This window comes from Caretta caretta, chromosome 6, assembly GCF_965140235.1.
Source record: "Caretta caretta isolate rCarCar2 chromosome 6, rCarCar1.hap1, whole genome shotgun sequence".
In the NCBI taxonomy this organism is placed as follows: domain Eukaryota; kingdom Metazoa; phylum Chordata; order Testudines; family Cheloniidae; genus Caretta; species Caretta caretta.
The window spans coordinates 9,472,301-9,500,194 of record NC_134211.1 but is presented as its reverse complement, the minus strand read 5'-3'; the positions used below and the strand labels follow the sequence as shown (position 1 = coordinate 9,500,194).

Here is a 27,894-nt window from a genome sequence, read left to right as displayed (position 1 = left end):
ACGGTGATGTCTCCTTATCTGATTAAACTTCACTCCACTGATGTTACCATCCCCTTATAGGGGCAGGGAAACGGCGGAAGGTAAAACAACACATCAGAGATGGGTTTAAAGCAAGAAGTTGGTTACTTGTGTCGGTTCCCTGCTGGGTGCTGATCATGAAAATCTCAGCAACTGTCATTTTGGAGAGCTGTCCCAGATTGGCTGCAAAGGTCTCGGGAGGCAGCAGGTCATCCAAGTGAACAGTGTGCCACTCACCTGCAGAGGCACAAATGGAATAGACCACAAAATGTCATTGAGTCACAGAGTTTTAGGCCAGAAGGGACCATTAGATCATCAGTCTGACCTCCTGTATAACACAGGCCATTAAATTGCACCAAGTTACCCCTGTATTGAGCCCAATAACCTGCATATCTTTCCAGCCAGGCATGTAATCTGGATTTGAAGATATAAAGGGATGGAGAATCCACCACTTCCCTTGGTAGTTTGTTCCAGTGGTTAAGTCTCGCACTGTAAGGCATTTTCTCCAGCCTTCACATCATTTTTGTGGCTCTGCTCTGCCCCTTCTCCAATTTTTACCATCCTTTTTAAAACATAAATATTAGAACTGGATGCAGTATTCTAGTGTTTGCCTCACCAATGCCATATACAGGGGTAAAATCATCTCCCTACTGCTCCTCACTCCTCCTGTTTATACATCCAAGGATCGCATTAGCCCTTGTTGTCACAGCATTGCACTGGGAGTTCATGCTGAGCTACTTTGTCCACTGTGACCCCTAGATCCTTGCAGAGTCACTGCTTTCTCAGATACAGTCTACCCTTCTGTCCATGTGTGATTTTTATCATTTGGGGAGAAAGCTCACTTTCTTGAACATCCAGCACCACCAGCCTTTTCCCCTAAGAGTTCCCAACTAGAGCTAACAGAATTTGTTTTGATTTTTGACATTTCTGTGACATTTTTCATCAAAACTTCAAATTTTGATCTAAAAGGGGGGCTGGGGTGAAGAATTCCCACCAAAAAGAACAGATTCCTGGGCAGGGGGGGAGGGGAGAATTGTTTTTGTTGAAATTCCACTTTTTGGTTAAATTTTGACTAGCTTTCCCCCATGTTACTTAAAGCACAAGTTCTATTGAAATGGTAGTTATGCTTCTAAGTCACTTAGGCCCAGATCTTTAAAGTTATTTAGGTGTTGCTGTGCTCAGCATTGCAACACAGAACTGATTTAGGAGCCTAAGTCTCAATTTCAAATGTGATTTAAGCACCTAGGAGCCTAAATCCCTTTAGAACATGGGACTTAGACATTGCAATGGTGAGCACAGCAATACCTAAATACCTTTAAAACTCCAGGCCTTACATGCTACTGAAGATTCCACCCTGAACAGCAATTAAGATGGTTAAAAATTATTCAGAATGTTGCAATAATTGTAACAATCCCTCTTGCTTTCAATTTTTTCCAAATCAAGACACATTCTTACCATCACTGAATGCCAGGTAGCTGCACCCCCCAAGTATCCTTGGGACTTTGGTTATGACGACGACATGTGATGGACTGGTCTTTTTTGGTTTTCTTCTCTCATCCACTATGCAGTACCTGAAAACACAACAGAAGTAAGATTCATAGCTTCATAGATCTTCAGGTCAGAAAAGACCTTCTGACCATCCAGTCTGACATTCTGCATGATAGCACAGGTGAAAGAATCTCACTTGGTGATTCCTGAATCTGGTCCAACAACTTCTGCGTGAGGTAGAGTTGAGTTTTTAGAAAGAGATGCCCGGCCATGATTTACAGACTCCCAGTGATGGAGATTCACCCCATCCCTAGGTGAGCTGTTCCAATGGTTAATTCCACTCCCTGTCAACAATTTGCACCTTAGTTCTAGTCTGAATTTGTCTCATTTCAGCTTAGGGTGACCAAACAGCAAGTGTGAAAAATCGGGACGGGGGCGGGGAATAGGAGCCTATATAAGAAAAAGACACAAAAATCGGGAGTATCCCTATAAAATCTGGACATCTGGTCACCCTATTTCAGCTCCCAGACATTGGATCTCATTCTGCCTTTTTTGCATTCAGAAATCTCCTCTCCACGTAGGTCCTTTAGGCCACAATCAAGACAGAAGATGTGTTATCTGTCTCTCTAGCAGTCTCTTCCCTCTGGTTGAAATCCTGATATCTTGAAATCAGTGCCAAAGCTCCCTTTGACTTCAGTGAAGACAGTATTTCACCCTGTTTCCATTCTCCACTGTAACGTCTGAGAGTAAGGCTATGTCTACCCTTAAACCGCTACAGTGGCACAGCTGCACCACCGTAGTGATTCAGTGTGGATACTCACTAGAGCAATGGGAGGGGTTCTCCTGTCGCTATAGATAATCCACCTCCCCAAGAGGCAGTAGCTAGGTTGACAGAAGCATTCTTCCATCAACCTAGTACAGTCTACGCTGGGGCTTAGGTTGCCTTAACTACATACAAGGGTATGAGTTTTTCACACCCCTGAGACTTGTAGCAAGGTTGATCTAAGTTTTAGACCAGCCTTGAGTCTGCTTTTGACTTTTTGCCATTATATGAGGTGATACCAGCACAATCAGCCATCCCTGCTGTTTGCAATGGATACTGACTGTTGCCAAGTCTGGTGATTTTTCTCCAAGCCCCAGCTCCCAAAATGGCTGGATTATGGGAAAACCTGCTTTTGTTTAAGGTTGAGTGCCGAGCTGGCCTTCAAGATTCTTTTGACAGCCTTATTTTTCCCATTCAGCCTCCCTCAGACACTGCAATGGAGTGGAGCGCTGGAAATTCCACCAGCAGGAAGATCTACTAGCACAGAACCACCATGGTTATTTTATAAGGCCCCAGTTCAGCAAATCATTGAAGCACATGCTTAACTCCTCCACTGTATTGGGACCTAAAATGATAAGAAAAGCTACTTACTTTGCACAGGCAAGAAGCCTTTTGCTGCTCTGCGGCTCGTCAAAGTTGAACTGGACAAAAAGCAGTTTCTCTTCTGTCGATTCTCTGAAAAACTTACTGCACAAGATGAAAAAGTCTCTTTAGATACTTTTTAAAAAATCACACTGAAGACATAAAAAAAAATCACATACAAGACTAAACAACAAGAAAAAAAGTAGGACCAAAAAACTCGTTACCTAAGTTCCTGGCGGAATGCATGTTCTGTGTCAAACTGACTGAGAAAAAGACAGCGGATTTTATTTTGGAGGTTCAGCCTATCCCTTACCACTTCCAAATCTCTCTGGTTTAGAAGTCTGGCGTGTGTAGAAACCTATGAAAAAGAAGGTCAATTTAGGCAAGTTTTTTGCACCTGATTTTGCTATTGTAAAGACATAGGAAAACTGCAATAAAAATCATTCCTTTACCGGACTTTTGAACGGTTGCCCAATAGAACTGATGTGAAAATGGGTTTTTCCCTCTCATGGAAAATGTTGATTCTTTTTGTTGAAAAACCAAAGCCACGAATCACCCCATTTCCTGCAGCGCAGCGCTCCCTAGCACTGACTGAGAGGGGAGAGCACCCCCCACAGAGCCCCCACCCCACTCCCTGCAGCACAGCGCCCTCTAGCGCCACAACTGGGGCATTGGAGTCAGCACTGACTGGGAGAGGAGAAAGCCCTGTTCTGAAACATGTCCCCTCCAGACACATGCTGTATGGGTTTTGAGAAGACATAGCATGAGGTACCAACACCAAACATCAGTGGATCATAAGAGTTTCCTTGCAATGGCCACAATAATAATGACTCTCTCTCACTGGCCCAAAGCCCAGAAAGTGAATAAGGCGGGAGGATCTTAGGCCTGGTTGGGATAGCTGGGTAAGATGCAGACAGAGCTGGGTAAGATGCAGAGTTAGGCAAATAGGCACTTAGCAGAAACCCACCTACATATGAATTCAAAGTTGAGCAAGTGCAGAGAAGAGCTACTAGGATACTAAGTGCAATGGAGAGCTGATCTTACAAGATGATACTGAAAGAGTGGTTTAGCCTAACAAAATGAAGGCTGAGAGGGGATCCTATTGCTCACTATAAATACATCAGGGGGTAAAAACCATGGAGTGAGAAGGGCTACTGAAGCTAAAGGACAATGTTGGCACAAAAATAAATGGGGATAAATTGGCCATGAATAAATTTAAAAGAAACTGGTTTTAAGATGCAGCTTGATAAATTTATTAAGGGAATTATCTGACAGAGTTGCCTATGTGAGCAAGGATGGGACTAGATGTTCCAGAAGGTCCCTTCCACTCCTATGTTCTTATATATAGAACTTACTTCTTAGTTTCTCAAAACCACAAACTTTTTACCTATAATGACAAAGTCAAAGAACCTAGAAAAACACTGCTCTGTAGAAAGACTGAAGGAGTGGGATTGTTACCAAAGTAAGGAGATGAATAAAAGGGGGCTGGATCCAAATCTTTAAAATGCTCACTAATCTAGCGAAGCAAGATAAGGAGCATCTGTTCTCCCTGTTTCATAACACAGTAACAAGGGGACAGTCAATGAAAATAAAAGGTGGGGAATTCAAAACTGATAAAAAGGAATCATTTTTCAAACATGTAATTAGTCTGTGGAACTCACTGCCGCAAGAATTTGTTGAAGACAAGAACTTCATAGATTCCAAGGCCAGAAGTGACCATGGTGATCATTTAGTCTGGCCTCCTGTCTAACACAGGCTATAGGATTTCCCCAGAACAATTCCTGTTTGAATCAGAACAAAACGTTTTAAAAAATCTGACCTCAATGTTAAGACTGCCACTAATAGAGTTCAAACACAGCCCTTGGTAAGTTGTTCCAATAGTTAATAATCCTCACTGTTAAAAATGTATGCTTCATTTCCAATCTGAATTTTGTCTAGCTTCAACTTCCAGCCACGGGATCATGTTATACCGAGCAGACTGAAGAGCCCATTAGCTAATATTTGTTCCCACTTATAGACTGTCATCAAGTCAGCTTTGGACCTTCTCTTAGTTAAGCTAAATAGATTGAGCTCCGTGAATCTCTCGCTATAAGGCTTGTGTTCTAATCCTTTCATCATTCTTATGACTCTTCTCTGAACCCTCTCCAATTTGTCAACATCCTTTCCACATGTTTGTACAGTGCCTAGCATAATGGGGCTCCGATTGTGACTGGGGTCTATCGGTGCTACCTCAATGCGAATGATAAATAATAACAGTAGCAGCAGTCGTCGTCGTCGTCTAATACTGTGTTTTCAGGGGCGCTGCGCACCTGCAGTTATCACGGAAATCAGCTGGAGTTCTGGTTGCCCCCACCTCTTAGAATCAGGCCCATTATAACAACACTGAAATAAAACCTCTCACCTCCAGGCACAGTCCATTGGTGCCATCTGCATTTGACTCTTGATTCATGGCTCCCCTCAGAATGTCAATCAGGCCATTGTGCTTCTGCTTTCCAAAGTACAGGTCCTGAATCTGCTCTGCGTCCTCCAGCGGAGAATATTTGAGGCGCAGGATGGAATCGGGGGTTGCACACTCGATGAGTTTGCTTTTAGAAGCTGTGAGGACTGACTCTTCATTGGGCAGACAGATCCCCTGAAGGCCACTCGGAGAGCACTGCAGAACAACAGTGGCAGAAGTGTCATCGCTGAAACCAATGAAAACATCCTGGGGAGCCCGGTCTGCCGGCCTCGTGCAGCAGAAGTCCGTGTTCTTGATAGTGACGAACAACTTGGCCCATTTGTCCAGCTCCATCCTCAGGTCCTTCTGCTGCCAGTGTAGAATGGTGTTCATCTCCAAGCAGTGCTTCTCCAGCCTATTCAACAGTGGGGTGGGGAACTGTGTGTAAACCACGTTCTTCTCCTCAATCACAATCAACCTGAACTCCTCCTTCACGCGGCATTTAACTCTGTGAGTTCCAAGGCCAAGGTCGACATAATAGTTTCCTCCTAATCTGACAAAGCACTGGTTCAGCGCATCATAAAGGCTTTCATACAGGTTTTGAATGTTTAAGAGAATGACGGGCCTCCCTGTCTCCATGCAGATTTTCACTCTGTTAACAGACCGACACACCTGTGAATATTCTTGGTCCCGTGGGAAACCCGAGCCAAATATAATATCACAGTTCTCTATGTCCATGAGTTTGATCATCTGTATGATCTGGAAAGCTGCGTGGTTTGTTGTTAACAGCAACAAGTATCTAGATACAAACTCCATCTGTTTCTTGCCTAAATTTTCCTGTAACAAACGAACTGTATGGATGGTTTCTAAGTTGGAAGTCGGAGATATGGGTGAGTACTTTCTGAACAGCTCTAAAGGATTCATATCTTTGAAACCTCCAAAGTTTCTCAGAATTGCTTTTGAAATGAGCTTCTCTTCTTGAGAGATGCTTTTGTTCTTGGCGTAGGACAGTATCATTTTGATGAGGCTGTAGAAGTCACGGAGCCCAAAAAATTCCATGGACTGTTTCTTTAACACCTCACAATAGAAGTCAGCCAGGGGAGGGAACAAATGCTCAATCTTGATAACATGCATCTCATCAGCACAGATTCCCTTGGCCGTCTTTACCAGCTCGTCTTTGTTGAGGTCGGTCCGGAACACAAGGAGGCCCCGGTTCATTTTAGCAGGGTCCAGGGCCCAGTTCGAAATGCCAACAAAGCCAACTTTTTTGTACGGTTCTGGGGCTTCATCATCAACACAACCATCTTCAAGAAGAGGGTGCAGTGTCTTCAGGGGCATCTCAGGTGAGTCTTCTGCAAGGCCTATCTCATCCAGGATAACCACAGAGGCAAACTCCTCCAGTTTCTGGCCCCTTTGGAACTGTGCACATTGTCTGAAAGTGGAGATGATTCCTTCTGGCTTGGAATGAGGGCTGCACTGGAATGACACCAGCTGGACTTGCTTGCAGCGTTTGAACAATTCTGTTTTAGACAATCTGCCCTGCATTGCATCAGCGGCTATGGTCTTAGACAAGGATTTGGAGCTACCTGGCTTCCCGACAAGGAAGAGCGGCACTCTCAGGTCCATGCATATGACCATCATGAAGATGTTTTCCCTGAGGGCATCGTTCCGTGCTGTTGTCTTGGGAACAGAGAGGTTATCCAGGAACACCTCTTGGCAAAGTACAATCTCTTGCTGAAGCAGGGATTCAGGCACAGAGAAGCATTTCGCTATTTCTTTCAGATAATCTTGGCGACTCTCGAGAGATACATAATAGCAAACCCCAACTGCAAGAACCAGAGATCTTTGTGCTTCGTTTAATAGAGATATCTGATCTTTCTCACACCCCTTTGCAAGGGCATGAGTGGGGTCTTGGTCCTGTGAATGTTGAGCCCCACTCTTTTTTTTGTCGATAAGTGGAAAAAGCAGGTCTCTTAAGTTATAAAACCACAGCAGCACCCCCATGCAGCGCTCTATGTCCCGGAGACTGGCGATTCTGCATTCCTCTCTCTTTTCTCTTAAAAACTTCTGGGAGGTGGAAATTACGGAGGTAAAAACATCCATGTTGTCTTCGGGAAGCTTTTCTTTCATGATGGATTTAACAATCTGTCTGATGTACAGATTCTGAGTCTTTTCATTTAGTTCTCCAAAGTCCCAGACAAGAGGCAACATGCTCGGTGGAAGAGGCTGCACCCGATACACCAGCTGCCTCAAAGGGATGTAGCCCAGCTTTTCTAGGGTGTCTTCACTCCGAACTCTGTACCCCAAGCCGGCTTTCTCTAGCTTCTCAATGGTTTCCTTGGTGTGCCTTTTGTAAGGGTTGCAAGCAGCCACCACTTTTAAGCGAGTGGTGGAGATTGGCTCTCCATTCACACTCTGGTCACACAGGACCTCTTTAATTGCAAACACGGCTTCGGTGGTGTTGGCTTCATCAAAGAACAGCACCGTGTCCATGTTGTGCGTCTCTTCATTGTAGCATGCCAGCTCGATGGCTTCCTTGACTTTCTGGTGGATGATTTTGGAGCTGGTGCCTCCATGAACACGCACCAGGATCATATTCTGAACATCCCTTCCTGCTCTTTGCAAGCTGCACATGAACTGCACCAACTTGGTCTTCCCACAGCCTGTTTCGCCCATGACGATCACAGGGATCCCACATTGGAACCTCAGGTGAATGGCCAGCATTTTCATGGTATTGTCCAGGGTCAGTTGGTAGGATTCATCTGGGTCCTGGGAGCTTCTCACACCGAATACGCTGCAGAGAGTTTCTAGCTGCTCTTGTCTGGACAGATCTTCAAACTTTTTATTGAAAGGGACTTTCTGAGCCTCAAGGGTGAGATATAAATGTTGGTCAATAACCTTCTTCTCCAGAACAACCTGTGAATGTGCGTCAACAGCATCAAAACTCCGACTGATATGGAAACCCAAGAACTCCATGGAGTGGTTGTCAGCATGAAAAATTATGTAGGGGTGAGACTCTTGCTCCCACTTGCGTCTTAACTGGTACCCTCTCAATACACTGTCCTCATCCATTTTATCCTCTTCACTGGGTGAGCTTTCATCTGCCATGGCTAGGGAAGGCAAGGCAAAGTCCTTGGACATGGTGATCATAAATTTTACAATAAATGCTTTAAACCCCTTAAATTCCTCTCCAGCTAATTTGCTGCTGCAGAACACTGAGTTTTCACACTTCATTAATTGGAGGTTTAGGAAGCGTGTGAAGTTGCTGAGCTCAGTCCAGGAAGGGTTTTTTCTCCCACAGGACTCCAACAAAAGCCTCAGACACTCTTCCTGGGTCCCTTCAGCCCTCCCAGGGGTGAAACAGAAGCTGTCAAGATCGGCCTTTCGCTGGTATCTGCTGATGTACTGGTATGACCTTTGGAAGGCATCACCCCTGAACGTGTCACTGTCCAACAGCTGCTGTTCCACTTCAGCAGCAGCTCCAGAACTGTTATTTGTAAGCATCTCTAGTACTTCTATTGGTGATATGCATTTCACAGCTGGAAGGAGATTTAGAAAGCCTGTCTCCATTTCACTGGTCATCTAAAAGCCAAATGACAAGGGGTTAAAGCTTCATAAACACTGAAGTTATAAACTGAAGCAATCATCTATAAATTGACATTTATATTATTCATGAGGACATGACTTAATTAGTAGAGCACAAAGAAATTGGATAAGGTAGGACCATGTTCCACAGTTCAAATCATTCACTGTGATACAGCCAAATTTAGATTCATGAAGTAATTTACCTAATCCTCAGATGGTACCATCTCATCTCCCTAAATGATAGTGTTTAATTCACAAAACTTTGAAAGATGAACAGTTGCCAATTTTAGGTAAACTATAAGCCCTGCTATGAAAAAAGCCTTACTCTGATATAGTCCAACAGTCTCGCCTCTTGCACACTTCTGTGTGTAGTTGATGCTCTAAAACAAGCGAAGCACCAACCTTGGGGCCTGATTTTCCACTATTTGGCATCTTGTGCTGTCATTTGTACAATAGTATTAGATCAGAATGGTAGCATCATATAGGTATAAATAGATTCACAAGATTCAAGGTAGGCTCTAACTTTATTTATACATATATAATGTGTCCAATTTAACGCTATTCTGGATACTGACTAAAGTTGGCCAAAATTTTTTGTCTGAAAACATTTCCTGTCAGAAAATGTGGTTTCATTGAAATTGTTTGTAGGAAAGGATCAATTCTGATTACATTTTTATTACATTTTTCAATTTTCCATAAAAAAAATACTGAAACAAATTTTTTTTTGTTTTGAATCACATCAAAAATTGTTTTGATTTGATAATGTTAAAATGAAAAAAATGCATTTTGACATATCTGAACATTTTTTTTTCAATTAAAAATGTTGCCATTTTTCATTCTGATATTTCTGAATCAAAACTTCTCAGAACTTTCCAAAGTTAGGATGAAAAGTTGAAATAGCAGACTTTCCAACAGGATGGAAGTTTCATTTTTCAAGCAGCTCTGGTACTGATAATATGTATTTCTTCCAACAGCAATGATTTTATACAACTCACTCATTTTTCTCTATTTTTGGACTGTACAATACAGGCCAAAGATTTGTAGTTCCATCAAAGTCTTCTTACACTAAATTTTAACATGCTGCTATCACACAAGAAAATCTGCTATTCACAGTGCAGAATTCACATTTGGAGAATACCTCTTGTTTTCTTGTGCTGCTTATGCCTTTTCCTCTCACCAGGTATTCAATCAAATAAAGATGGGACTCTCTGCACTTCCAGACCATGCCATCAGGGCTTTGGATGTGTCTCAGAATGCACAGCTCAATCAGTAACTTGTAAAGACCCTTTGAGACCTGTCAAGAAAGATGCAGGGCTGGTCAGTTTTGCTTCATTGCAATGTCAACTGTTCATTGCTTCCCATTGTTACTAAACATTCTGAATTAGTGACGACCCAAAAAAATCAACAAAAGAGAAGAGATGCCCCACAAAAGTACATCCCAGGTCAGAACCTCAGCTAGCGTAAAACAGGCATGTCTTCACTGACTTCAAGCAAGCTACACTGATTTACACCAGTCAAGGATTTGACCCATTTATGGTCTCCCTGCTGACATAATAGTAAATGCTGGCCTGTCGCTGTGCCAGTGACAGAGGCAATGGCAATACAAAGAGATTTGCTGGCATTGTGACAGAGTATCAGGTGCTGGGACACTGCACAGCGATGCAGAGTTAAAATCTGCTGGGAGCGTCATCTTCTTTTGGCATCACAAGTGGGTGGGTCGAGTTTGGTTTGTGGTGGAACTTCAGGTAGGACAACTAAATTTCAGGTAAGACAACTGTTCACAGTTTAACCCTTTGTTACAGAAACTGAAGGGTATTAACTGCATTGCAATTCTACCTACCAGTGGAAGGAATTTACTTATCCGACACTGAAAGGCCATTTTGAATGAGGCCCTGGAAAATCCATCTCCACTGTATATCATGGCCTGGAGATTGCTCTCGGAAAAGACACTTACCACAGGGGATACGTCAATATGGAAGATCCTGGGCCCAGCCTCAGTTGGTTTCTGTTCCAGTGAGCGAAGCTCTTCCAGGAGAAATCCTAAATCTATTTCTGACTCTGTCAGCCTAATGGTTTTGTGGCTCAGCCCTTTCTCTAGTCGGGTTTTGGCTTTTCTGGTGGTATTTGCTACAAACAATGACTTCCCTAAAATGAGAGAGAAGGTCAAGATTCAATTTCTACAGTGCTCTGCCTTCTCATAGTCTGTCTTTATGTTTCCATTTCTTCACCTGAAGCAGAGAAGGCCAGATCCCCAGCTAGTGTAAATCAGCCATAGCTCCATTCACATCAGTGGGCTAGACCCCTGCTACTATAAATGGGCATAAGTCACTTGGAGTCAATGGTCCAGATCCATTGGAGTGAGCCATTGGAGTGAGTGGAGCTACGCTCATGTACACAGGCTGAATATCTGGCCTTTTAAAATAATTTTTCTTCAACTTGGGAGTTAAAGAAGTTTCTACACTTGAGAAATCTCACCTCTGCTCCACAGGTTAGGCATGCCACAACTTAGAACATAAGAATGGCCATTCTGGGTCAGACCAAAGGTCCATCTAGCCCAGTATCCTGTCTTCTGACAGCAGTCAATGCCAGGTGCTCCAGAGAGAATGAACAAAACACACAATCCTCAAGTGATTCATCCCCTGTCACCTCTTCCCAGCTTCTGGCAAACAGAGACTAGGGATACCATCCCTGCCCATCCTGGCTAATAGCCATGGACCTATCCTCCATGATTTTATCTAGTTTTTTTTTAAACCCTGTTATAGTCACTTGCTGTAAAATGAGCTTTCTTAATGGTAAAGGCCCAGTGACTGTGGTACCAGTTCAGGTTCTGAATCCCCACCCCCTCAATAAAGAGCATAAAGCAGAACTAAAACTGAGGGCAGATTTTCTGCTCCACTCTCTTCAGCCAGCTCCTTAACCACCCCCTGCAGTCCCAGAGCCAAGTCTGGACCCAACAGCCCATTTGACTAACAGTGTCTAAAGATATTCAGGAGCCTCACAGGGAAAGTGTGCCCCTGGCTACACCTCCAGCTAGACCTTGACCCCCCCTATGTAGGTCATGGGTCTACCTGTTCCCTATGTACTCTGGGGCATCGCAGACTGATTCTGCTCCATCTCCCAGTGCATAAGGGCTAAGCAGAATCTAGCCCTTAATCTGTATTCAATTCATAATCATCAGGACAAGTATAATCCAGATTAAATCTCTACTAAAACCTACCCATGCCAGCTCGCTCTGAAAATACAAACTTCATGTTTTGTTGATAGGGTTCTTCAAAGACCTGAGCAACAGGTGCCACCCCATTGGGCACTTTCAGATGTGTCTTCAGGTATTTCTGAATTTCTACTTCCGAATCACAGGAAAAAGAGACTTTGTATGTGTCAAAGGCCGTCATAACATAAGAATTGTGAGCTTTGGTGTCACAAAAAATAAGAAACCTGTAATCAGCATTGCTACAAGATTGTGCAAAGTGGAAGAAGAGGGACTCCAGCTGTTTGGAGACTTTGTAAACTAATTTTTCTGCACCAAGCAAGCAATAGATCTTTTTGTCTCTCGAGTCTGGGGAAAGAGCTCTCCTTACAATCAGCTCAATGTCTTCTTCCTCTGTGTCGGAGGTACAGACCAGCACCTCATCGTATGTTGGAAGAGGTGCTCTCTCGGAGTGCCTATAGATTGACAGCAAGGAGAGTAACATCTGCTCTTCTTTACACGTGACAAGGCAAGGCTTCCCCGCTTCCAAACCTACTGGTAAATTTCTCTCAATGACAGCGGTTTCAGGAGACGTCAGGTTTTTCAGCATTTCACCGAAAACATCCAGGCTGATGTATTTGTCTGACACCAAACCAGTGAGCTTGCTGCAATAAGCGTTCCAGAGCAAATTCACCTTGTAATGGATAGACGGCAAACTCTCAAAGGAAGTGGCCAGTTCATCTTTCGCAAGGCTTTGGAAGGCGGATGGATCCACATCTCTGTTCCTGTTTTCAAACTTCATGGAATTCTGCAAAAAAGCTTCTCTCTGCTCATCATATAATCTGCACAGCTCTTCAATCTTTTCCTCTTCATCAGCGTAGTCTAAGGCAAATTTCATGAGCATATGCTCTGTAATGGCTGAGTTTGGCAGATAACTCTGCAGAGCTGCCTTACCCACTGATTCGTCATACCCAGACTCAACCAGACCTTGGATGAGCTGAGGAAATTTAACAATGTAGTCATTCCAGGACACAGATTGATCATCTTTCTCAGATATATCAACAAATTCTGCAGGAGTTTCAAGTGCTCTCTTTAATGCCTCTCCGATATCCTCTGCTTTAACATCATGCTTGAAAACAGAAAGCATATTGAGAACCTGTGGGTCTGTTTGTCCTTCATGTAGTTGGGCTAACTTGCTACACAAGTAGAAGAGTTGGTGTGCAGTGAACATGTTTAGATGGCAATAATTGTTCCTTTGAGTCTCCAGATATTTTTTCCACTCTACAAGGCAATGCTCCATGACTTTGCAAATGCCATCTAATTCTTCCAGGATGGGTTTGTTGGTCTGAACAATGATTCCGGCTATTCCAAACTCTGCGTTGATTGTTACCTTGGGGTTGGGTTCACAATAAATTTCAGCTTTCCAGTCTATGAAAAGGATGTTGCCAACGCTGAGAAGTTGCAAGTAGAGCTTCCCAACCATTTCAATTTTTTCCAGGATCTGTAATGTGTCAAATACACAATGGGAAAATAGAATTTATAGAATACTGCTCGTTTTCAAGTTCATTAGGGACTTTCTTCTAAGCATCTTTACAACTTAACCTGGGTAATTTGATTAAGTGGGGATTCATCTTGGGACACCCAACTTCTCTGTTTACATCAGGTAACCAGAATGCTGACATGAAAAGGATCCGCTTTCTGTGGAATGTTTTGATTTTTCATCAAAAAAATGAAACCTCTCGAAATCACAATATTCCCATGGGGATATGCTTCTACAGTGCCTCATGGGAGCTGTAGTTCCGCTGTTGCCTCATGTCACCGTCCTCCTCTATCGGCTGGGCTCCCCAGTGGGTCTCCACCTTCCAGGATGCCACCATTTCCCCTTGCCATGGATGGAATCACGGTGCATCATGGGCAGGGGTGAAAGTAAGTCGAGTGACTTACCGGTACACTGGGGCCAGCTCTGGCCCCTGGAAGGGGCAGGGTCTAGGGCAGAAGGGGCAGGGTTGAGGGGGTCAGAGCCCGCCCCAGCCCACCCTGTAATGTAAGTGTCCCCCCGTGGGTAGCAGCAGCAACAGCCCGGGGCTCCGGGGGCTATTTAAAGGGCCCGTGACTCCTCTCTTCTACTGCTCTGGCTGTTTAAATACCCCCTGGAGCTATTTAAATAGCCCCTGGAGCTATTTACCCCCTGGGGTAGTGGTGGGGCTCCAGCTGCCTCTGCTGCCCTGGTCCTTTAAATAGCCGCTGGAGCCCGCCGCTTCCCCAGGGCTCCGGGCGCTATCTAAAGGGCCCGCGGCTCCCCTGCTTCTACCTGGGGAGGCAGTGGGTCTCCAGCAGCTATTTAAAGGACCGGGGCTGTAGAAGCAGGGGAGCCACAGGCCCTTTAAATAGTCTCCGGAGCCCTGGGGTGCTGCTGCTGCTAGCCGGGGGGGACACTTAGCCCTGCAGCCACTGTCCCAGGGCTCCAGCAGCGGGGCTCTGGAGGCAATTTAAAGAGCCTGGGGCTCCAGCCACTGCTGGGAGCCCCAGGCCCTTTAAATTGCCCCCTGGGGAATCCAGGCTGCCCCAGTACAGTGCACCGGCTCTTGCCGGGTACGCCATACTGGGGCTTACTTTCACCTCTGATCATGAGAGATGTAGCCCAATGAGGGAGTCCAGCCTATAGAGGAGAATGGGAACATGAGGCACCCAAACGACAACTCCCGTGGGGCAGGACAGTGGCATTTTGAGAGAAAGGATGGTCCAGTGGTTTGGGCCCTAGCCTAGGACTTAGAAAATGCAGGTGCAAGTCATTCAGCGTCTCAGATCCCCCCTCTGGACAATGGGGATAACTGCCCTGCCTCACAGGAGAGTTGTGAGGATAAAGACCTTAAAGACTGTGAAATCTTTAAGATCTACAGATAAAAAGTGCTATCTATTATTTCAGAATCAAAATATTTGGATTTTCAACTGAAAATTTTTGATTTTTTCACCAAAAAGTCAAGCTTTTCCCTGGAAATTGTCAGTGAAAACAATTCCCCCTCCCATTTTTGTTGACACTTTCCAGGGGGGAAAAATTGTTTTCCCACCAGCTCCACTCAAGAATCTCGGCTGATCTCACCACAGAACTACTATGCTTCTAAGAGAGCCAAGACCCAACTTATAGGGTCTGATTTTGGTAGATGCTGAGCATGGACCACACAACTGGGTTAGTGACAACTAGAGCTGGGAGAAGAAACATTTTAGCTGAAGCTTTTTTCCCCAAGAAAAAGCAGTTTCAGGTCATCTAAAACCTTTCATGAATTCATGTCAAATTTGTCAAATTGTTTTGGTCAATTCCACCCGCCCCAAATCCTAAAACCGAATTCTGAAAAAAATTGAAACATTTTGTTTAGATATTTTCTAAATGAAATTTTTCTATTTTTCAATTCAAAACCATTTTTTGTTTTGAAATGTACTTCAATTTTATTTTAAAAAAATAGAATACATTTTTAAAAGCTCAAAAATAAAATGAAATGTTTTATTTTGGGTTGATCAAAATGTTTTGTTTGACCCCAAATGAAGTTTACTTCAACTTTTTGACTCCATACGGCTAAATGCAGTGCCTTTTTGGTTGGCTGAAAATTAAAAAAATATTGGGTTGACTTGCAAGATTCTTCTTTTTAATTTTATTTTTTGGAACAGCCAGTGGACAACAAAATCAGTCATTCACGTAGCTCTTGTGAGCCTTTCTGACAATCAAAGCATTAGTGCTTTGTTGATCAAACCCAACGTATTTCCCATTGACATCAATGGAACTGAATCAAAACTTCTCTCCATTTCTTATGGTGCTTAAATGCTGTCAGTTTTCATTCATTGCCACAACGTGTAACTGAGGACAAGAACGTGAAGGATTAAAAAAAGAAAAGTTGAGATGACTGGGGTGACAGAAGGATGCAGGCCCGTATCAAGTTATGCCCTGCTTTTTGCTTGTCTATACCAAATTATGCCATTTTGTGCCCTATGTTGAAAGTCAGTTTAATCTTTTAAATGTATAACTGGTGGATGAGGCAATGCCAAGACATATGCCTTGCCTAGAATGGGGTGTTGAGGAACTATATCTTGGCCCATCCCCAGTGAACAGGTGAGCCCTGCATGGCTGAAGGATGGAGCTTGGCAATATAAATACATGGCTGAGGGAAGAATTTCTCAGGCTGGGACTGGATTTAAAAACAGGGGGCTTCTCTGCCCCTTCCTACGGATTGATGTGGTAGAGGGGTTTGAGTGCTCATAATCCTGAAAGCTGAGCCAGGGGTAGATGTGCTACCAACAGGATCTCCCAAGCAAGATAGGATAGATGCCAGACCAAGGAGCAATCCATTGGTTCTCCAGCTTGGGGGTTCTGAATAAGGCTAACAACCGTATCCCATAAACGGTGCATCTGTTAAGGATTTCTCAAATAAACCTGGGAAAACCACAAATGATGATATGGATAAATGCCCTCAGTGACGGAAGGAGGACTGGATGCTTCATGGAATGTTTTGAGCTTATATAGGCCAGGAGCCCTCCAAAATATGGCAAATACACATGACATCCCTGCAAGAAATCAGATGACTGGGAAATAGATCAGAGGGCTGGGCATGTAGTTAGGATGATGGGAGACAGACCAGCTAAACATCTCTTGGAAGGACACTCGTATGGTGTCTGACCAAGGAGAAGATGGAGTGATAATACTGAACAAGGCCTAAGAACGCTTAATGAGAATCACCATCAATTGGAAAAACATGCCTGAACTTAAAAAAATAAGTTTTGGATTTTCAGTAAGTGAAAAATTTTGACATTTTGACTTTTTGTCCCGATTCAGGTAGGGAAAAAATTTCAAAATGTTAAAAAATTCTTACAAGATAGATTCCCACCCAGCCCTCCTCCCAAGAGCCACCAGTTGCCTATTCACACCCTCAGAGCTGTACCTGGTCTGTGGCCACTCTGAGTTTGTGTTTTGAAAATTTAATTTCCTCTGACATTTCCTTTTTTGTTGTTTTTGTTTCTATGTGGAATGAAAACAAATTTCAAAAAATTGGAATCTCCCATGGAATGGAAATTCCAAATTTGGACCAGCTTTAGTTCCTATCTTGGCCTCCTAGGACTGAACTAAAGGCATGAGACAGTCTCCTCCAAAACATCAGTTCTTCATCAGGAAAGCATGTTGCTGGAGAAATAGAACTTCCCATCAAAGGGAAACACAAAAATAAAGAAGTGCAAAAAGTCTCACATTTTCTGGTTAATGCAGAGATCAGGATTTACCTCCAGAAACCTGTTCACCTCTTTTCTCCCCTGCTCAGCTTTTGTGGCTATCAGCATGAGCTTGTTCTGCAGCTCAGTGAGCTGAGCCAGACTGTACGTTCTACAGTCCGTCTTGTCTTTCTGGTCTTCTTGAGCATCCTTTTCCTTGACATCCCCTGGCAGTAGCAGTGAAATGCAATTATCAAGAGAAGGCTGGAAAACAGAGTTAAGAAAGATAAATGCTGCTGTGCCTTTATTCTGTGGGACCAACATGTGCACCAAACAAGGCCAATACAAAGCATTTCAGAATCTGTTATTCTGCAAGGGTTTTAATTGTAGAAATTTACTCATTTAATCTTACCAATGCAAGACAGTAAAGGTGGAGGAGTCATTCTAGATCTTTGAAGGTATTATGTACAGAGGGCCAAAGATATGCAGAAGCAATGGATTATTTGGAGTGCTATGATTTTTTAGGGACCAACTTTAAACATCTTAAAGGAGCCTGATTTTCAGACATATCCGAGCACCCATCATTAAGATGTTTCCAACTGGATATTCAAAATCATTAGTCACTTCTGAAAATCATGGCCAGATTCCAACTCTTGGGTCTCAGACTTCTAGTATGAACCAGGCCGAAATGGGGAAAAGGGATAATTCTAAGTCCATAGACTTGGTGATTAGTGATTTTGGGGGGCCAATCTGACCCTTTTTAAAAGATGCTGATTTTCAGACAGTGCTGAGCTCCTGTTATGTTCATGGCACACACAGAGAAGTTAAATAAATATATAAAATACTCTTGCTGGAAGTTTGCATCATGACACTACTTTATTTCTTAGAATTCAGAACAATAACACACAAAGATCCCAACAGAGAGAGAGAGAGAGAGAGAGAGAGAGAGAGAGAGAAACAAACAGGCTGCTCCCTAAGGCAGAGAGGCACAACTCACTCCACCTTGTTCCAGGCTGGCTCTTTCCAGACTGACTCTGATTGCATGTTTCCCTAGAGCCTGCAAGCAGGATCAGGAAAAACTTCTGAAATTTAAAGTGACAGTCAAACTAGGTCTCTTTCAGGCAGCTCAAGTTGGTCAGCCGAAGTCACTTTGAAAATGTGGGCCCTTATATTAAATGCTGCTGAACTTTTACCTTGAATTTCTGAGGTGTGGAGATCATAAAAATCCCTTTGCCATTGATGGCCCTGGCCTGAGACATCGAGGAGCGCTCCACGGACCCATGACAATCATGGACCATTTGCAGCCACTCTCTGTTGTGACAGGAATCTTTCTATTAAAAACAATTAATGTGTTAGTTCCTGAAGAAGGAATAAAGCTACACACACCAGAACGCTATAGCATCGTTTGCTGAGATACCCATAGTACCCCAATCGCTGGAGTGTTCGCTCCCCTCACAACTTCCCAGAGAGAAAGAACTAGGATCATTTCCATTGGCAAAGATGGCAAAGAAGGCGGCAGCGCACAGGGGTTCTGAAAAGCACAAATGATAGATAGGCGTACATTTTGTGTAAGGGGCTAGAGGAATACTGAGGTAACATTATATATAACTATTACACTTCTCTTTTTTCTTCACCTCAGCTTAACTCTCACCAGAGTTCTCTTTTCAGCATTTATCATTTAAAAAAAGGATTACACCACATTAAACCTACCACTCTCCTAATGAGGGCACAGTTAAATCGATGTAATTGTGCTTATACCAGCATAGTTATTTCTGTATTGGAAGAGGAATAAGCTGTACAGGTGTAGGGCACTATTATAGAATATAGAATATCATAGAATATCAGGGTTGGAAGGGACCTCAGGAGGTCATCTAGTCCAACCCCCTGCTCAAAGCAGGACCAATCCCCAACTAAATCATCCTAGACAGGGCTTTGTCAAGCCTGACCTTAAAAACTGCAAAGGAAGGAGATTCCACCACCTCCCTAGGTAACCCATTCCAGTGCTTCACCACCCTCCCAGTGAAAATTTTTTTCCTAATATCCAACCTAACCTCCCGCACTGCCACTGGAGACCACTGCTCCTTGTTCTGTCATCTGCCACCACTGAGAACAGTCTAGAACCATCCTCTTTGGAACCCCCTTTCAGGTAGTTGAAAGCAGCTATCAAATCCCCCCTTATTCTTCTCTTCTGTAGACTAAACAATCCCAGTTTCCTCAGCCTCTCCTCATCAGTCATGTGCTCCAGCCCCCTAATCATTTCTGTTGCCCTCCGCTGGACTCTTTCCAATTTTTCCACATCCTTGTTGTAGTGTGGGGCCCAAAACTGGACACAGTACTCCAAATGAGGACTCACCAATGTCGAATAGATGGGAACGATTATGTCCCTCGATCTGCTGGCAATGCCCCTACTTATACAGCCCAAAATGTCATTGGCCTTCTTGGCAACAAGGGCACTCATATCCAGCTTCTCGTCCACTGTAACCTCTAGGTCCTTTTCTGCAGAACTGCTGCCGAGCCATTCCCTAGTCTGTAGCAGTACATGGGATTCTTCCATCCTAAGTGCAGGACTGTGCACTTGTCCTTGTTAATCCTCATCAGATTTCCTTTGGCCCAATCCTCTAATCTGTCTAGGTCCCTCTGTATCCTATCCCTACCATCCAGCGTATCTACCTCTCCTCCCAGTTTAGTGTCATCTGCAAACTTGCTGAGGGTGCAATCCATACCATCCTCCAGATCATTAATGAAGATATTGAACAAAACCAGCCCCAGGACTGACCGTTGGGGCACTCCGCTTGATACCGGCTGCCAACTAGACATATTATAACTATGTCCATGCTAGGGGCTATGCTAAGTTAACTATTTTGGTCAAAAAAAGAATCACACCCATAACCAAAACAAGTATACAGAACAAAAACAGTGTGGAGAGCAAGGGTATCATTTTCCAGGGACTAAACGCCTCAGTGCCATTCTCAAAAGAGATTTAAGCACTTAGGTCTAGAGCTGAATGAATACTTGATTTTATTTTTGGTTAAGAGAGGGGGATGGGAAGCAAACTGAAAAATCCAAATAAAAATTCAGTTCAGTTCTAACCAAAATTGAATTTTTTTGTTCCTGTCACTGTGACCGAAAGTACCCATGTGTCCACACTCTACACATTGTTGTAATGTTTGTACAAAATATACCTTGTGAGGTATCATCTGAAAACTCATAATTTGCTGGTCTATACTGTCCTAATAAACTATGTGTGGCAAAACTGTATGTGAAGTTACAAAATTTCATTGTATAATGTTATTAACACATGTTCCAAACCGCAGCCGAAGTTGGCAAACAGGCCTGTCTCAAACAAAGGAATGCGTGCTCTGCTAAATTTGCATTTCAGCAGTAAACAGAGTCATCAAGCAGGAAGGGTAGTCAACGAAACCTCAAACAGGTGAGGAAAAGCATCAGGAAACATCCTTCTCCACAGACTCTTTGTCTCCTGAATCTCCTCTGGAAATATTTCTCAAGGGGGGGGCTGACACTATAAAAAGGAGGGACAAGCACCCGAAGACACCCCTAGCCCCCTGCCCATCGGTTCACTGCACCAGAAGGGACAAAAGAAGCAGCCATTGAACTGGAAAAGGGTCCTAACCTAAGAAGTTTGGTCAGTAAGACTTCTGAGAGAATGTGGTGAGAAAACTTTGCTTTAAATTTAACAGTTTGTTAAGTTAGGTACTAGTCACGTTTTTATCTTTATTTTTCTCATAACCATTTCTGACTTTTATGCCTCATTACTTGTACTCATTTGAAATCTCTCTCTTTATGGTCAATAAACTTGTTTTATTGTTGTTTTTTTCCCCTAATCCAATGTGTTTAAATTGTCCGGAAACTCCATTGGGAGTAACAAGATGGGTGCATATTATTTCTATTAAAGAAATACAAACTTTATATAAATGTGTATTTCCAGGAGGGTGCTGGCTGGGCAGTACAAGATATACATGGGGGATGGGGAGGAGAGCGAGAATCTTAGACTGGGAGTAAGTTGGAATCACCCTGCAGTATAACCAAGGCTGGTAAGAACCAAGGAGTGGCTGGCTGGCTGCAGCACACACAGACGTAGCTGGGAGTGATTTGCATGCTGGAGGCTGTTTGTGAGCAGTCCAGGCTGGATGCCACAGTAGCAAAGCAGTATAAAGGGCACCCCAGGCTGGAGGGCAGGGGTGACACAGCTACTTATTAGTCTGGATTGTACCCTCATGTCACAGTCACCAAAACAAAAAAAAATTAGTTTTGGATTGAACAAAATGTTTCATTTGATCTGAAACAAATTTTGTTTGTTTGTTTTGCTTAGTTTTGGGTCATTTGGGGGTGTTTTCTACCTTTTTTATTTCAATTAGCTAAATTTTAAAATGAAATGTCATTTCAAAAGGAGAAGTCAAAACAAAATGTTTCAAAATGGCTGAAACAAAACATAGAAATGTTAAGACCATTTCAATTTTTAAAAAAACCCTTTCCTATTTTTTTGGTCAAAACTATTCACCAAATTTAGCGCGAATTCACCATTTTGGTGCCCTCAAAAATATATTTTTCAGCTAATATTGCCATGCTGTATTTAGAAACTTAAATCCCACTGAATTTCAATGTGGCATTAGGCTCCTAAGTACCTAAATCACTTCTAAAAATGTGACAGTCTCCTAAATCAATTAGACATTTATGAAAATTTTACCCCAGGAATTGATAGAATCAAAGAAATGTAGGGCTGGAAGGGACCTCAAGCGTTCATCAAGTCCAGCCTCCTGTGCCGAGGCAGGACCATCCCTGACAAATGTTTACCAAACCTGCTCCATCCTCCAAGGATGGGCTCCCTTGGAAGCCTATTCCAGAGCTTAAATATCCTTATAGCTAGAAAGTTTTTCTTAATATCTAACCTAAATCTCTCCTGCTGCAGATTAAATCCATTACTTCTTGTCTTACCTCAAGCAGACATGAAGGACAGTTGATTACAGTCTTCTTTATAACACATTTGAAAACTGCTTTCAGGTGCTCCCCGCCCCAGTCTTATTTTCTCAAGACTAAACATACCCATTTTTTAAAACCTTTCTCACAGGTCAGGTTTTCTAAACCTTTTATAATTTTTGTTGCTGTCCTCTGGACTCTCTCCAATTTGTCCATCTCTCCTAAAGTGTGGCACCCAGAACTGGAGACAGTACTCCAGTGAGGGCTCACCAGCGCTGAATAGAACAGGGCTGTTACCTCCCATATCTTACATACAACACTCCTGAATTATATTAGCCTTTTTTGCAGCCGCATCACATTGTTGACTCACACTCAATTTGTGATTCGCTATAACCCCCACATCCTTTTCAGCAGTCGTACCACGTTGCTAATTATTCCCCATTTTGTAGTTGCGCATTTGATTTTTCCTTCCTAAGTGTTGTACTTTGCACTTGTCTTGACTGAATTTCATCTTGTTGATTTCAGACCAATTCTCCAATTTGTCAAGGTTATTTTGTTTTCTAATCTTGTCTTCCAAAGTGCTTGCAACCTCTCCCAGCTTGGTATCATCTGTACATTTTATAACCACAATCTCTACTCCATTATCAAAGTCATTAATGAAAATATTGAATAGTACTGAACCTGCAGGACCTCACTAGATACAACCTCCCAGTTTGAAAGTGAACCATTGATAACTACTTTTTGAGTACGGTCTTTCGACCAATTGTGCACCCACATCATAGTAATTTCATCTAGCCTTCATCTAAAGTTACTTGTTTTAAAATTCCACCAAATATCACATCACAATGTGTCTTTAAGGTATTTACTTTGAGCAGAAAACAGTAAAAAACTTACTAGCTTCTTTGGAAGTTTATTGTCATTTTCTACAGCGTCTCTGATGGGACTCAGAGCTGAGGAAAAAGCTTCAAACCCTGATTCGGGAGTCAAATCGAATAAGATGGGCACAGAGGCAGAGACAGCGTCTCGGAAGAACCTCACTTTGTCAATGTCCATGTCATTTTCTCCTGCAGAAATGGACGCCAGCTCCACAAATGTAGGAAGTTCTGTTTTGTCTGCAAGAAGAAAAATCCACCAATGAGTGTAAAACAAGCAATCTAAGAATGCTCCAGAATCTATAAATAGTTTTAATCAAAACTTACAATGTCTTTGCCCTCCAAAGCTGAAAAATCCCTGTTGTTGCTCCATTTGGACATGCCAATTACATCAAATGAATAAAATCTTAGATCTAGGGGTGGTCCATCAAAACTTTTTTTAGAAATAAAATTGTGTTTTTGACTAATCACATTTTTTGTGGAGGTCTCTGTTTTCCTTGGAATTTTTTTATTTTTTATTGGAAAACCAAAAACTTGGAAAAATATTTTTGTTTATTTTTCATTTTTTAGATTTTTGGCAGTTTTCAGCTACAAGTTTTTGGTTGCCAAAAGACAGATTTTTTAGCGGATATTTATTTTCCATGCAGGAGAAAATCCCAACACTTTTCAAACATCTCTTCTCATTTCCACCAACAGTACGGGCACCTTCTCTGGCAGCTCACCTCTTACTGTGCTCAGAAAGTGCAACATTACAAGTGCAACGTGTAATGTCTTTCCTACTGACCTTACAAAGCGCTCTGCTACCGGACACCTTACGACATACGTGGGAGAAAAATATTTTGCTCATTTCATAATTCCCTACCCCAAACCAATGCCTGTCCAAGGGTTCTTCACAACACATATAAATGTCCAGTGACAACCCCTGCGTGCCACAGTCTCATTATTAGCTTTCTTTACTAAAAAAAGAAGGAAATTGCTGCACAAAGATCATGATTATTTTCTAGTTAAAGTCACAGAAATATTGAAAAGAACCCTTACGTGAAAACAGAACTAACTTTAAGATAATTTGATCTTCAGAAAGACCATGAAGCACCAATTAGGGAAATTTTCAGCAATATTTTATAACTGTTACAATTCATACACGTGAAAATCACCATAGACATTACAATAACAATCCTATCTCCGACCCACAATACGATGACTTACAAACTCTAGCAAGTAAGAGCTACACAATTGGCCCTACGTTCTTTCTTAGCTTATAAATAGTGGTATAAATTTCACCTTTTATGACAGTTTTGATCCAAGAGGTAAAGCCTTTCTTTGCACACTCAAGAAGTTCCTTCAAGAAGTCAAGCACACCCTTGGGGATATTACTCAGAGTATCTTGAACTTTTATAACATCATCGGTCATATAACCAAGAGTCTTGTCCTTGAAGTCCTTGTCTTCCTGTTAAAACATAAGATAAAAAATTATGTGTCTTAGCAAAGAAATGAGACAAGCATTTATTTTAATTAACTTATTGTTTATGTTGCACTTTGAGCTGTACAAACACAGAGAAAAAGACTGTCCTTGCCCCCAAAACTTTGTTAACGCAGAGTTAAGGTTGCCCAGTGCTGCCTTGTGCCCTTCTAGAATGTGGAGTGGCCAAATTTAAATCTCTGAAATGCAAACCTCTGAAACCCAGAAAATCCAAAATTAAAAGTACATGCCACTCCTACTACACAGTCTTTAACACTGCTTCCTAAAGCTGGCAACAGTTAATAATATAATCCTCTGGGAGTCTATAAAAGTCTGCTCAGCCATAGTTGGATTTACTATTGTGGATTTGTATGAGATAATAAGGACTGGTATACACACAAACATGCACTGGTTTAAATAAATCAGGTTCTTAGAACCGATTTAAATATTTTGGTGGAAGTCTGTTTGTGGACACTCTCATTTTGGAATAAAAGTGGCTAAAGTTGAGTTAGCTAAAGTCACTTTTGACTTGGCCCACTATTATCCAAGAAACGAACTGTCCACCGAATTAACTGAATTGGTTCTAACTCACACCCTTTGTTATTAATGTGACTAAAATTATTGCAAAAATGCCTTAGGCACCGAAACCTCTAAGAGGGTTCCCAGCTGTGGATCCCTGACAGAGATAGGTGCCTCCATGCAGCCCTGACTTAGGCACCTATCTCCGAGAGAGGGTCAGGGTCAGCCCACACCCCTGTTGTAGGCATCTCCCATTGACTAGCTTAGGTAGCTCCCCATCTTGTGTACTGGCTTTTGTGAATCATATTCATAGGCACCTATATCTCTCCACACATTGTATATGGAGCCTGGGCCCTAACCCAAGCTATGTGGATTGCAGTGTGGTTCCTGTGATTTTCTAGGCACCTAAAAGTTCAGTAGCTTTGTGAATCTAAGACTGAAAGTCTGTGCAGCACCTAGCGCAATGGTGGCTAGATCTCTGTCACTGTGAGCCTGTGCAGCATCCGGCCTAACAGGGCCCTGATCTCAGGTTACGGCTTCTAGTAGCTACATAATATGAAAAATTAAAAAAAAAACAATTAATCTTTCTTTTGCCATTTTTACATCACTGGAACTCCACTATTTTCCATGGAGTCACTCCAGGCTTTCACCTGAGTAAATGAGATCAGAATGAGTAGATGTGTAAAACGAGACTGCATTTGTCTAACCAATTACTCTAATGATATTTATGAGAGTCCTACATACGTATTTTGTCAGGTCATCAAGGAGCCGGAAATCTCCATTGAGTCCCAGTGTCCTTCGTAGCTCATCTATCATTTTGGCTCTCTTCACCACCATGGAGAGTTTCACGTAGTTGTTAATCTTAACCACTGCAGCCTCAGCCCACTCAGACTTGCTGCCAGGTCCTCCCTCACTCTTCTCCATGATTTTAAATTCCTTTCTGAGCACCTGTTCATCTATTAGCAGCTTTCCAAACTGTCTCTCAATGTCACCAAGGCGGATGGAAAAATCTTTAAGGGTCTGATAGGTGCTTTGAAAATCGCCCGTGGCCGGGATGTAAATGTTTTTCTGCACTTCATCCAGGGAAAGAAGGGCTTTGTCTGGGAAATCACCCTTGGCAAGTTTAGCTTTCAGCTTCCACAGTTTCTGGAAGAACTGGCTTTCCTGGAGGGTATGAATTTTTCTAACCATGTCGTTGTGTTTAACAAGTGGGTTCGACTGCAGACCTTGACTTTTCTCCTCTCCACTTACGGAGTATTTCTTCACCAGTATCTGATCCTTAATGCTCTGTTTATCGTCATCAACACTTCGCTCCATGGCACCTACATCAACTAAACAGTGTGGGGATACAGATTTATTAATATGTAATTCATAGATTTCAAGGCCAGAAGGGATCGCCATAATTATCTAGTCTGACCATCTGTGTAACACAGGCCATAGAACTTCCCCAAAACAATCCTGCTAGAGCAGATCTTTTAGAAAAACATTTGCCCATTAAATGGCCATGACAACTAGATTGATAAACACTGGCCCCTTATTCCCAGCCAAAATTTGTCTCCCTTCAGTTCCCAGCCAGCGGTCTGGCTCTGTCTTTGTCTGGAGGGTAAAGACCCCTCTGCTCCCAGCTATTCCTTCCTTGTGTTGGTCCTTATAGACCAGGATCACATTACCTCTTAACTTTCTCTTGGATAAGCCAAATAGGTTGAGCTCCCTCACTCTCTCACTGTGAGGCATGTTTTCCAAACCTCGAACCATTCTTGAAGCTCTTTTCTGAACCCTTTCATTTTGGCAACATCCTTTTGGAAATATGGACACCAGAACTGGACACAGAGTATCCAGTAATGGCCTCACCAGTGCCATATACAGAGGTAATATCGCCCTGCTCCTACTTTACATGCCCCTTCTCATAACCCGGGACTGTGTTTGCCCTCTAAGCCACAGAATCGCACTAGCAGCTCATGTTCAGCTGATTTCCATCAGGACCCCAACCCCTTTCTAGTGTTGCTGCTTTCCAGGATGCAATCCAGTGAGTGTGTAAGTAATTCCATTATTATGTACTACAGGAGAACAGAACAGGATGGTACCTTTTAGGATGTCCGTGATGCAGCCGCACAGACGCAGAAATGCTCGTCTTTCCTCTGTTTGTTTTTTCAGCTGCTCCAACTCCTTTCCCCTGACATCCAGCACTTCCTTTATATATTGAGAGAAAGATGGCTCTGAAGAAGAGATACACAGGATTTTTGAGACAACTGCTATGATATGGGGAAGCTGCCCTGGAGTTTAACTGATGCAGGAACAAATATCTGCCTGAGCCAGCAAAGAGCTTCAGACAGTAGCACAGAGATGTAGGTGGAGCTTATTTTGGGGGCACAACTTGGAAGAAAACTTCTGTCCTTCAGCTTTTTACTAGTCATACAAAGATTTCTGCAAGCAACATGAAGTATTGAAGCTTCTGATGAAACCAGCATAAAGAGCCAAAACTGAATATTGTAAATGCTTAGAATTCAACTGCATTTATTAAAATAAATGGTACTTCAAATATTCAACTGCTATCAGATGTACATAAAGAAGAGAATGTTTTAATATTAAAAGTCAATCCATCACATTTAACACAATTGATTCCAATTAAAAAAACATATTTTAAGACTCTGCCTTTGAATATTATATTTACCATTAATAATTGGTTTTATGTTCCATAGAAGTGGTAATAATGTATTGTTTTGCATTTTATACTCATTTTTCTTTTCTGACTGTTACATAAAAAAATTAATATGTTGGGTGCCTTTTGGGGTCAGAAGT

The 27,894-nt window shown here is 42.6% G+C and overlaps 1 protein-coding gene across 1 annotated transcript in view; it reads right to left on the bottom strand.

Moving 5' to 3' along the window:
• The window catches only part of LOC125637939 (E3 ubiquitin-protein ligase rnf213-alpha), a 144,942-nt gene that overhangs the window by 64,544 nt on the left and 52,504 nt on the right, over nt 1–27,894 (bottom strand). The window contains exons 16-29 of the mRNA XM_075130130.1: nt 27,180–27,311; nt 25,840–26,426; nt 24,399–24,564; nt 23,140–23,357; nt 18,504–18,641; nt 17,383–17,574; nt 12,151–13,621; nt 10,888–11,078; nt 10,072–10,227; nt 5,313–8,930; nt 3,136–3,269; nt 2,921–3,016; nt 1,474–1,589; nt 127–255 (exon numbers count right to left, since the gene is read on the bottom strand). Coding sequence (XP_074986231.1) covers nt 127–255; nt 1,474–1,589; nt 2,921–3,016; nt 3,136–3,269; nt 5,313–8,930; nt 10,072–10,227; nt 10,888–11,078; nt 12,151–13,621; nt 17,383–17,574; nt 18,504–18,641; nt 23,140–23,357; nt 24,399–24,564; nt 25,840–26,426; nt 27,180–27,311 — 7,344 coding nt within the window. The remainder of the gene's footprint in view (nt 1–126; nt 256–1,473; nt 1,590–2,920; nt 3,017–3,135; nt 3,270–5,312; nt 8,931–10,071; nt 10,228–10,887; nt 11,079–12,150; nt 13,622–17,382; nt 17,575–18,503; nt 18,642–23,139; nt 23,358–24,398; nt 24,565–25,839; nt 26,427–27,179; nt 27,312–27,894) is intronic.